Source organism: Takifugu flavidus, unplaced genomic scaffold (assembly GCF_003711565.1).
Source record: "Takifugu flavidus isolate HTHZ2018 unplaced genomic scaffold, ASM371156v2 ctg861, whole genome shotgun sequence".
NCBI lineage: Eukaryota > Metazoa > Chordata > Actinopteri > Tetraodontiformes > Tetraodontidae > Takifugu > Takifugu flavidus.
In genome coordinates, this window is record NW_026622471.1 from 1 (window position 1) to 12,409 (window position 12,409).

The 12,409-nt window shown below is 44.4% G+C and overlaps 2 protein-coding genes across 2 annotated transcripts; both read left to right on the forward strand.

The window, feature by feature from the left end:
- Positions 1-13: 13 nt before the first annotated feature.
- On the forward strand, positions 14-6,903 carry LOC130521311 (protein NLRC3-like). The gene is made up of 6 exons (XM_057024901.1): positions 14-728; positions 2,193-2,360; positions 2,963-3,062; positions 3,333-3,445; positions 3,546-4,872; positions 6,882-6,903. Exons 4-6 carry the CDS (start codon positions 3,430-3,432, stop codon positions 6,901-6,903), a joined length of 1,365 nt encoding a protein of 454 aa, XP_056880881.1. The 5' UTR covers positions 14-728; positions 2,193-2,360; positions 2,963-3,062; positions 3,333-3,429.
- Positions 6,904-7,294: 391 nt separating this feature from the next.
- LOC130521310 (ribonuclease inhibitor-like) lies at positions 7,295-11,564 on the forward strand. Its single transcript, XM_057024899.1, has 4 exons — positions 7,295-7,435; positions 8,361-8,535; positions 8,647-8,820; positions 10,642-11,564. Exons 2-4 carry the CDS (start codon positions 8,501-8,503, stop codon positions 10,760-10,762), a joined length of 330 nt encoding a protein of 109 aa, XP_056880879.1. The 5' UTR covers positions 7,295-7,435; positions 8,361-8,500; the 3' UTR covers positions 10,763-11,564.
- Positions 11,565-12,409: the final 845 nt, after the last annotated feature.

A 12,409-nucleotide genomic window follows, 5' to 3' on the forward strand; every position in this document is an offset into this window, starting at 1 on the left:
GTTAAAAATGCAAGGTCCAGTGTCCAGCCAGTGTCCTCCAGCAGCGCGGCGTCTTCCCCTCTGGACTGCATGAACTCTTTTATTTCACTCAAAAGGGACAAAAAAGGAAGCAAAATCCGTCCCCTGCTGAGCCATCGGATTTCTGTGTGTAGGAGCAGGTCACCATATTCAGTTGGCAGCTCCACTGGGGAACAATTTGAAAATATCCTGTTGAAATTATTCTAAATTATTCTGATTAAAAATAAAATTGGCACGCTGATTCCAAATTACAGTCATTCCCCCCCCAGCCCGTCAAGTTTTGAAAGCTTCTCCTCCAGATCAGCAAATTTCCCCTAATGAGCTGGAGTCAGACTGGCCAGCTGATGACAACTGGATCAGCTCCGTTGGTGCCGTCACCATTAAGAGGTGTGTGCAGCCCCCAAAAGGTCAGTACTGTCAATATCCTATAGGGGACACTTTGAACCAGAGGGGATCCTATAGATCAAAAAGTTGACCCAGTTTGATTCCGCACCCAAAAACGAACATCTGTCAGACGAACTCCAGTTGTTTCCCAGTATTTCAGTTAAAACGTGGACCAAATTGTTCTGAAGAGAGGCGCGTGTGCTGGATATGACGCGATCCAACCACGAACACGTGACGTGTAGAGGAAGAAGAAGCGAAAGTGAAAGTTCTCAACTTCGGGCTCCATCTGGACTGACCGAGCCCTGATGGAAACCTCTAATATTCAGGTAGCATTTGGTTCTTTCACTGCTGTCGTCTCGAATCAATGTTCCGCTGCGAGATGCGGCTTAATAAGCTGCGTGTTCGCAATGAGCGTGCGCGTGTTTCGGACGCACATTGCGGCTGGTCGACGGGAATGTTGTGACGGATGATCAAACTTTGTAGCGTGTTTCCTCTAACTGCGTTTTCCGCTAACCCTGAGCCAACATTTTAGAGGTTGAGGAAGCACATTTTAATACTCACAATAAGTCACAATATTATTTGCAGTTAGTGGAAAAATCCACGGAAAGAGGGACACAAACGCGACAGTTTTAGCCTCCTCTCTTTGTCCCTCCACCAGGGGGACAATCAATCCTTTATTTAAAAAAGGAGAGTATGGAAAGAGGGAGAGATCAAGGCATTCCATTTTATTGTTTTAACAACTGGTTCTTTGTGGAATATGAATTTGTTATTATGGATTTATGAATGTGTTCTGTTTTGAATGAAGCAGTCAAGAAACCTAAACCCATGGTGTTTTGATATTTTTGGTCCTGTACATGTGGTCAGATAAGATTAGTCTGAGCAGAATTGGGTGTTTTTTGCCCTTTGCTGTGTGTCATCTATTCTATTCAGCATGTTGGGTTGCTTGACTTCTGTTGGGTGTGTCAACTTGATCATCACTTCTGAGATATTGACACACCTTTTTCCTGAGGCTGGCTCCAATGCTGCCAACACACCTGGCCATGGATATGGTGGGACTTCTGTGATGAGTGGGGTCAGAGGTGGTGGACAAGCTCTGCTCCAAAACAAGCTTGCTAGATATGTTTGGGATCTCCTCCGCCACAACCACCAGCTGCAACTAGTAGCTGTGCACGCCATGCAGAGTTTTGACCTCTAGGTCAGGCTACAGATGTTTTTTCCAGCACCATCATGTGTTGGTGAGAAACATGATGCGCCTGATCAAAAAAGCTGCTTGTAATCTGACAGACGAGCCATGATGAGATGTCAAGGTGCGTTGTTGAAAATGAAGATCCTCTTCTTGGAATCCTGTCTGAGATGACAGAAGATGATGCTGCATTTGACCCACTTTGATGATGTGATGACGTATTTCTGTTTTTTTGAATGCATTCTCATCTTATTTGTTGAATTTAATGTTGAGAACTGACATCTTGAAAGAATTTAGGTTTTCTTGTAAACCATAACCAGATAAAAAATGATTTAATTTGTATTTGTGTGCGTCCGTCTAATGCCACCGCACCTTCTGAAACACCCAGGAGAAACATTTTTCCACAACTATTTTATATTTAACATGGTGTAAACTTTTAAGATGTCCCAAAACTTTTTTCCAATATATATGTGGCCTGTATGATGTACAGGGTGACATCATATAATAGATTTTGATGTGAATGAGCCGACAATACGTCATTGGACAGACCTCTGCTTGTCTTCATGCTGAGAATCATGTTCTTTAATCTTCTTTTCTGTGTCAGCAGACTGTTCCTGCTTAACCGTTTAGACTCACATTTAAAAATGAGCGAATGTGTGATGGAAGAGGAAGAGAGAGCAGAGTCCACAGTGTCCAGCTGTGTGTCCATGAAGAGCGACAGGTCCAAAGGGAACCCTGAAAACTTCGGTATTGGACCTCAAGGCTCACCTTTAAAGTAAGGTTTTCTGAACCACATAACTCTGCCTTAGAACATTTCACAACCATACAAAACATCATTTTGTAGGTATTAGCCTCCACTATCGTGAAAAATGAAATTCATCAGCTCTTTAAATGAAACGGTGCACAGTCCTTTCACCATGTTGGCCTGTGGAAAACCAGTGTTGTCGGCCCGATGGACCAGCGTCCCCGTCGTTGCCGGACCACCGTTGGCCACCAGTTGGGTTTTGGGATCAAAGTGGGGGCGTTTCCTGTATCCGGTTCTCCTCACGGATCCATGACTACAACATGTTGCTGCAAGTGCAGAGACGTTTGCTCTGGAAAGAACTTTAGAGCACATTCAGTGCTGCAGGATGAGGGGCTGGAAAAGGTGCCAGTTCTTTTCTCACTGCAGGGAACAGTTAAAAAAAGCAGCTTAAACTCTGAAAACATGAAAATGATACAGAGACATCATTGATTTATTGATTCAGTTGTTATCCAGAATGGATTAGAAATGTTCCTGTTTGATAAAAATGCAGTGAATTGGGATTATTTAACTCCAACCTCTACAGATTATTTACCTTCATCACAGTCTCATCACTATTTCTGATGTTTCCTCAGGATGGACGAGGACAGAGCAGAGTCCACAGTGCCCAGCTGGGTGTCCCTGAAGAGTGACCGGTCCAAGAAGATTAATAAACTTCAGAAGTTCAGAGGAAATGTAAGAAAACTAAAGCGTGATGATGTGTTTGTGTGGCAGCTGTTAGTCACATTAACAGCAGCAGGTTGTGAGTTTATTATTGGAGATGTTTAACACTTAAACCTCAGACAGTCATATAGTTACAGACTTAATGTGAATATTGTTGATTAGAAACAAGAATCAGGTTTAAACTGAAAGATGAATTCAGACATAAATGCTGGAACAATATTGAGTCTTGATCAGGTTCTTTCATCCTATAAATCAAAGGACTAATAGAGATGTGTTTCATAGTGAGAGGGGGGAGCACATCCTATCAAACTGGGACCAGTCAGCTCCACCAGGAGAGTCCTCTTGTTCACAATCTGGAAGCAGATCTGGAGATGCTGAAATGAAGCCCAAACAAAGTAAAACTGTTCAATATGAGATTTAATTTGTGATGTCATGAATTTGGAGTTGTGTTGATGATTTATTATAGATGGAAATCATTGGTTTACTTATGTTCAGGAAGTGATCTGCAGGAGGTGATAGAAGGTCATAAGATGAGTCTGAAGAGAAGATGTGAACATGTGACTGAAGGAACTAATGAAGCAGGAAGTGGAACCCTGCTGAACAAGATCTACACTGAGCTCTACATCACTGAGGGACAAAGTGAGGAGGTGGACACACAACATGAGGTGAGACAGCTTGAGAGAACCTCCAAGAAGAACATCCAGGACACTCCAATCAAGTGCCAGGACATCTTCAAAGTCTTATCTGAGCAACAGAGACACATCAGAGTGGTTCTGACCAACGGTGTCGCCGGCGTTGGAAAAACCTTCTCAGTGCAGAAGTTCAGTCTGGACTGGGCAGAAGGTTTGGAGAACCAAGACATCAGTCTGGTGCTTCCGCTCTCATGCAGGGAGCTGAACTTGATCAGAGATGAGCAGCACAGTCTTCTCTCACTGCTTCATGTTTTCCATCCAACATTACAGAAGATCAGAGCAGAAGATCTGACTGTCTGGAAACTTCTGTTCATCTTTGATGGCCTGGATGAAAGCAGATTTTCACTGGGTTTCAACAAGCATCAGCTCATCTCTGATGTCACACAAGTATCGTCAGTTGACGTGCTCCTGGTGAACCTCATCCAGGGGAACCTGCTTCCCTCAGCTCTCATCTGGATCACCTCCAGACCTGCAGCAGCCCATCAGATTCCTCCCTCGTGTGTTGACAGGATCACAGAAGTACGAGGCTTCACTGACTCCCAGAAGGAGGAGTACTTCAGGAGGAGGTTCAGTGATGAAGATCTGTCCAAGAGAATCATCTCACACATCAAGGCCTCCAGGAGCCTCCACATCATGTGTCTGATCCCAGTTTTCTGCTGGATCACTGCTATAGTTCTGGAGGACATGATGACCAGAGACCAGAGAGGAGAGCTGCCCAAAACCCTGACTGACCTCTACTCACACTTCCTGAGGGTTCAGATAAAGAGGAAGAAGCAGAAGTATGGAGGAAAGCAGAGACCAGAGGAACTGACTGAGGCTGATAAAGAACTCCTTCTGAAGTTGGGTCGGCTGGCGTTTGAACATCTGGAGAAAGGAAACATCATGTTCTACTCAGAAGACCTGGAGCGATGTGGACTGGACGTCTCCGAGGTGTCGGTGTACTCAGGAGTTTGTACAGAGATCTTCAAGAGAGAGAGTGTGATCTTCCAGAAATCAGTCTACTGCTTTGTTCATCTGAGCATTCAGGAGTTTCTGGCTGCCGTCTACATGTTCCACCGTTACACCAGGAAAGACACAGCGGTTATAAATAAGTTCCTAAATATTCAAACCACCCCTTTTCCTGGTGTTGGGTTGTTTCACATGATCATCCATCACATCTTTGATGACTTCCTCAGGAGAGCACTAATGAAATCTCTCAAAAGTGAAAATGGCCACCTGGACTTGTTTGTTCGCTTCCTTCATGGTCTCTCTCTGGAGTCCAATCAGAGGATCTTGGGTGGACTGTTGGATCAGAGGAACAGCCACCCAGAAACCATCCAGAAGGTCCTCAACAACCTGAAGGAGGTGAACAGTGATGAAATCTCCCCAGACAGAAGCATCAACATCTTCCACTGTCTGATGGAGATGAAGGATCAGTCAGTCCATCAGGAGATCCAAGAGTTCCTGAAGTCAGGGAAGAAATCAGAGAGGAGACTGTCAGAGATCCACTGTTCAGCTCTGGCCTACCTGCTGCAGATGTCAGAGGAGGTTCTGGATGAGCTGAACCTGCAGCAGTACAAACCTCAGAGGAGGGACGACGTCGCCTGATTCCAGCTGTGAGGAACTGCAGGAAGGCGAGTAAGTAAAGATTTTTGGGGCCGGACATCGGCGTTTAAATCAAGCGAGTGGATCATGTCAGGTAGCAATACCCCCTCCAGTGGTCATTCCTTCAATTCTTTATCTCCATTGCAGCGTCCATAAATTAAAACAACAACAATTCATCCAGAAATGTTCAACACTGGCTGGATATAAGTTCAAAGGTCAATCCAGACAAACCAACATAAGGCAGGAATAATAGGAGCCACAAGTTAACTGACTATCATGAAATTACTGTCATGTCATTAAATCACTTTTGTTTGTTTGTATACATCGTATTCTAACGACAGAAAAACACATTTTAACTAATGACACGTGACTATTTTGCTTCATTTGTTCAACGTAAAAACAGCCGGCCTCGTTGGTTTAAATGGGTGTTTTAGGTCTTTGTGGCGGTTCCGTTTGGAGCCTTTATGTGACCCACAAAGTTGTTTGAGCCTTTCCACACCCGTTAGGTGGCAACTTCATCACTAGCAACAAAAGGTGCAGTGAAAATGATTTGAAGGGAAACAGGCAGATAGAACAGAAGCTGAGGGCAATCGATGCAACCAGAGACTCTGATGTCATCGATCGGATCGCTGAATTAAGACTTGACGCACCATCGTACAAATTGGATGAAATGCAAAATATCCAAAGAGCCGATAGACAGATAAAAAGATGCACGTTTCTTTAAACCATTTGCTATAATCATTTTAAATATTGAGTAATTATGAGCTGTTCTAAAATAAGACTGTCTGGAAACTTCTGTTCATCTTTGATGGCCTGGATGAAAGCAGATTTTCACTGGGTTTCAACAAGCATCAGCTCATCTCTGATGTCACACAAGTATCGTCAGTTGACGTGCTCCTGGTGAACCTCATCCAGGGGAACCTGCTTCCCTCAGCTCTCATCTGGATCACCTCCAGACCTGCAGCAGCCCATCAGATTCCTCCCTCATGTGTTGACAGGATCACAGAAGTACGAGGCTTCACTGACTCCCAGAAGGAGGAGTACTTCAGGAGGAGGTTCAGTGATGAAGATCTGTCCAAGAGAATCATCTCACACATCAAGGCCTCCAGGAGCCTCCACATCATGTGTCTGATCCCAGTTTTCTGCTGGATCACTGCTATAGTTCTGGAGGACATGATGACCAGAGACCAGAGAGGAGAGCTGCCCAAACCCTGACTGACCTCTACTCACACTTCCTGAGGGTTCAGATAAAGAGGAAGAAGCAGAAGTATGGAGGAAAGCAGAGACCAGAGGAACTGACTGAGGCTGATAAAGAACTCCTTCTGAAGTTGGGTCGGCTGGCGTTTGAACATCTGGAGAAAGGAAACATCATGTTCTACTCAGAAGACCTGGAGCGATGTGGACTGGACGTCTCCGAGGTGTCGGTGTACTCAGGAGTTTGTACAGAGATCTTCAAGAGAGAGAGTGTGATCTTCCAGAAATCAGTCTACTGCTTTGTTCATCTGAGCGTTCAGGAGTTTCTGGCTGCCGTCTACATGTTCCACCGTTACACCAGGAAAGACACAGCAGTTATATAATAAGTTCCTAAATATTCTGAACCAAACCCCTTTTCCTGGTTTTTGGGTTGTTTCATAATGATCCAGTCACATCTCTTGATGACTTCCTCAGGAGAGCACTAATGAAATCTCTCAAAAGTGAAAATGGCCACCTGGACTTGTTTGTTCGCTTCCTTCATGGTCTCTCTCTGGAGTCCAATCAGAGGATCTTGGGTGGACTGTTGGATCAGAGGAACAGCCACCCAGAAACCATCCAGAAGGTCCTCAACAACCTGAAGGAGGTGAACAGTGATGAAATCTCCCCAGACAGAAGCATCAACATCTTCCACTGTCTGATGGAGATGAAGGATCAGTCAGTCCATCAGGAGATCCAAGAGTTCCTGAAGTCAGGGAGAAATCAGAGAGGAACTGTCAGAGATCCACTGTTCAGCTCTGGCCTACCTGCTGCAGATGTCAGAGGAGGTTCTGGATGAGCTGAACCTGCAGCAGTACAAACCTCAGAGGAGGGACGACGTCGCCTGATTCCAGCTGTGAGGAACTGCAGGAAGGCCGAGTAAGTAAAGATTTTTGGGGCCGGACATCGGCGTTTAAATCAAGCGAGTGGATCATGTCAGGTAGCAATACCCCCTCCAGTGGTCATTCCTTCAATTCTTTATCTCCATTGCAGCGTCCATAATTAAAAACAACAACAATTCATCCAGAAATGTTCAACACTGGCTGGATATAAGTTCAAAGGTCAATCCAGACAAACCAACATAAGGCAGGAATAATAGGAGCCACAAGTTAACTGACTATCATGAAATTACTGTCATGTCATTAAATCACTTTTTTTGTTTGTTTGTATACATCGTATTCAACGACAGAAAAACACATTTTAACTGACACGTGACTATTTTGCTTCATTTGTTCAACGTAAAAACAGCCGGCCTCGTTGGTTTAAATGGGTGTTTTAGGTCTTTGTGGCGGTTCCGTTTGGAGCCTTTATGTGACCCACAAAGTTGTTTGAGCCTTTCCACACCCGTTAGGTGGCAACTTCATCACTAGCAACAAAAGGTGCAGTGAAAATGATTTGAAGGGAAACAGGCAGATAGAACAGAAGCTGAGGGCAATCGATGCAACCAGAGACTCTGATGTCATCGATCGGATCGCTGAATTAAGACTTGACGCACCATCGTACAAATTGGATGAAATGCAAAATATCCAAAGAGCCGATAGACAGATAAAAAGATGCACGTTTCTTTAAACCATTTGCTATAATCATTTTAAATATTGAGTAATTATGAGCTGTTCTAAAATAAGACAAATGTTGAGAATAATTCAGTTGCATTTCAGATCTGATGGTCGTTCAAACTGTTGCTCTACGGTGTTGAATTTAGCTTTTCCAGGAAATGAGCTACATTTGTGTTGAGGTAGATTCTCAGATAAGTTGATGAGAAATCCCAAAGTTTGACTCACTATTTTTGTTTCATACACAACAGACTGTATGATGATGTTCTTTCAACGAGTCATTGGAAGTTGTGGCCTCAGCAATGACGTCAAACCCTTCTCATCTACGGGAGCTGAGCTTAAAATGGAACAAAAGCCTGACAGATGCCGAGAGTAAGTTCTGTCTTCTGCAATGATGCATCCAAACTGCAGACTGGAGACGCTCAGGTCAGGAGGCCTCTGTTGGTCTTTTCTAAATTTCTTTACATTTTCTGCTTTTCTCTTTCATTTTCAGATTTAGAAATGTGTTTTTATTTGCCCCATTTATTCCTTTTCCAGGCTGTGGGACTGCAGTTTATCAGAGATCAGCTGTGACTCTCTGGCCTCGGCGCTGAGGTCCAATCCCTCCCATCTGAGGGTTCTGGAGCTGAGTAGGAACCAGCTGAAGGATCCAGCAGTGAAGCTGCTCTGTGGTGCTCTCCAGGATCCTCTCTGTGAGCTGGAGACTCTCAGGTCAGTCAGAGATGATCCAGTACTTTCCCAGGTGTAACTAGTTAGACAATAAATGTTTCCATGTTTGATCTTTGTTATAAACGTAGTGTTACAGTTCTCAGAAAAAAGACCACACAGGACAGATTTGCAGTATTAAATTGGTTGTGGAAATCTGTCCCATGTGAGGATGGTCATCAATGACTAGAAAGGAAGTATCAGTTGTAGATTTGTCTTGTTTTATTTTAGGCTGGCCACAAACCGCCCAAACATTCAGACCAATCAAAAATGGTTCTTCCTGTCTTTTAAAGATCAGAAGGAAAACTAGAAACCCAAAAAGAAAGCTGCTGCAGTGTGCCATGCCCCTTCTCCCTGAGAAAAGCCATCCCAAAAAGAGAAAAGCCCAAGTGTGAAGTGAGCACCCTGTTAAACCTTGGTACCGAAAGCCTGCAGTCATTCTCATCTTAGGTGGCTTCATTCCAGCCAGAAGCCCAAACCTGCCTCCCTCTTAAAGGGGCAGCAGGTCAGTCCAACCACAGAAACCTTCATGAAGATCTGAAGCTTTCAGCATCCACAATTGTTGCACCTCACTTCCATTGGAGTCCAAATCAGAAGTCAACAAGTTGATTCTACACCGATTCTACACAATGCAACCATTTTAAAAAGGTTTCCATCCATAAGTTTTCACACATTTTTAGATAAATCTGTTTGTTCATCGCCTCCTTCTGTTGTAATGGTCATTAAAGAAATGACCTTATTTGAGTTTTTCTCCTCACAAATATGACTTTCTATGAACGATGCAATAAATGCAGCTTGCAATCTAAGACAATATGGAAGTATGTGTATATAATAGTAGTGGAAGTAGCTCATAAAATAATACATTTGCTCTTCTCATCGAATCTTTCTATGTTATTAAAGAAAACCTGCTCTTAGTCAACAACATCTAAGACATCAACCAAAAATCCTAATTTCTACAATCTAATATAAAACAGTAGAGAAGACTCTTTCTGCAGAGACACTGGTGGCAGGAATGCAGAAGTATCACCTGCTCAACTTGGAAGGTGGAGCAGAAACCACCAGCTGAGAAGGTCCTCAGCGAGAGGAAGTGGTGGAGAACCATGAAACTTGCTAAGCTCCACCTCAGCTCCAGAGACGGGCTGAGCTGGAGCTGTGGCACCAGGTATCGCCCAGAAGAGCCTCCAACAAACAAGCTCTTCTCTTGGGAGGAGAGGGCTTTGAATCTCAGCTCAGTGTGCTTGTCTCTAGTAGGTGGCAGCTGCACCTTTTCCTGAGGTCCTTGTTGATGCCCTGAGGGGAATTGATGCTCCTGCAATGTTTTCTGGCAGCATTGAGCTTGCAGTGGGGCAATCAAACACACTGTGGGGGGGCTCTCTTTCCTTCTCTCTCTGGAGAACAAGTGACACCAGCTGCCAATCATTGTTGGAGAAATGTGCAGTCAGGGGAACGATGCGTCCAGACTATAGCCACCCTTCCAGCATCCAGCAGTGTCTAAAACCTTTGATTTGGTTTCACCAGAGAGTGTAGGGATTGCAGGGTCGCTGCAGCATCGCCCACAAGCTATCAGGAGTGGGTCGCTTTGTCCCAACTCCTGACAAGAGTTGAGTGCTATTGAGAAATGTGGTCTCACAAACTTGGAAGGTATTTTGACCCACACACACTTTACATACGGTGTAGATCTTGTCCAACCGCCCTGAAAGAACCCAAAATAGGAACATACGGCAGATAAGCCGTGCAGGACCAGAGGTTTGTTGCTTGTAAGCTGTGTTTTGCTCTGGTACATGTTGATTTTTTATTTGTCTTCTCTCAAAATAATTGTTATTTTAGACTAAGAGGCTGCAGTTTATCAGAGACCAGCTGTGATTCTGTGGCCTCAGCTCTGAAGTCCAACCTCTCCCATCTGAGGGTTCTGGACCTGAGCTACAACCGTTGCAGGATTCAGGAGTGAAGCGGCTCTGTTCTGGACTGGAGAGTCCAAACTGTAAACTGGAGAGGCTCAGGTCAGTCTTCATTTTTCTACCTATATACCAGCTGCTAAGATGGTGAAGTGAGGCTGTTCTCAACACTGCTGTGATGCACCACATTAAAAAATTCCTTGTAATATCGTGAATTCAGGTCTGACCCAACTAAGAACTAACGTAGGTTTAGTACTGACGCAGATAACATGCAGACCTGCACCGTATAACCTCATCCTGCATTTTTCAGATTAGAGCTCTGCAGTTATCAGAGATCAGCTGTGACTCTCTGGCCTCGGCGCTGAGGTCCAATCCCTCCCATCTCAGAGAACTGGACCTGAGTCAGAACCAGCTGCAGGATTCAGGAGTGAAGCTGCTCTGTGGTTTTCTCCACTTTCCAAACTGCCGACTGGAAACTCTGAGGTAAACACCATTCTCAAAAATGTCCATTATTCCACCCGAGGGTCCTCACACTTTCTGAGTGTGTGTGTTGTGCCCAGTTCCTTCAGGAGGGAGGGCCACACGGGGACCACTTATTCATGATAAACTGATTTAAGGACATGAAAAAAGCCCACAGATGGTACCAAAATTAGACAAAACTAGGTGAGGGTGCCTGGTAGACACCAGCCAACGAGGAGGGAGATGGTGAGGGAGACAGGAAGTCATCTAAGACAGGTTGTGCCTTTAAAGATGAGCCACAGGTGAGATGGATCTCCATGATGAGATGGGAGGGAAAGAGGTGGGAGAACCTGGGAAGAGTGAGGGCCAGAACAATATATATTCTCCTTTGGAACAGTGCAAACCTGAGAGGTTGGAATTGTGGTCATTACATATTACTATCATTTTTTAACCTGTAACTAAATTAAATATTTACAGATCATGCCTTTGATTAACCTTTCAGATTAATGCTGGTTTCACTTATAACCTAATAAAAGTTTCCCTTCTTTATTAGATTAAGGGGCTGCAGTTATCAGAGATCAGCTGTGGCTCTCTGGCCTCGGCGCTGAGGTCCAATCCCTCCCATCTCAGAGAACTGGACCTGAGTCAGAACCAGCTGCAGGATTCAGGAGTGAAGCTGCTCTGTGGTTTTGGAGATCCAAACTGCGACTGGAAACTCTGAGGTAACCACCATTCTCAAAAATGTCCATATTCCATCCGAGGGTCCTCACACTTTCTGAGTGTGTGTGTTGTGCCCAGTCCTTCAGGAGGGAGGGCCACACGGGGACCACTTATTCATGATAAATTGATTTAAGGACAATGAAAAAGCCGACAGATGGTAACCAAAATTAGACAAAACTAGGTGAGGGTGCCTGGTAGACACCAGCCAACGAGGAGGGAGATGGTGAGGAGACAGGAAGTCATCTAAGACAGGTTGTGCTTTAAAGATGAGCCACAGGTGAGTGAGATGGATCTCCATGATGAGATGGGAGGGAAAGAGGTGGGAGAACTGGGAAGAGTGAGGGCAGAACCCATATATTCTCCTCTGGAACAGTGCAAACCTGAGAGGTTGGAATTGTGGTAATTACATATTACTATCATTTTTTAACCTGTAACTAAATTAAATATTACAGATCATGCCTTTGATTAAACTTTCAGATGATACTGGTTTCACTTAAACCTTATAAAAGTTTCCCATCTTT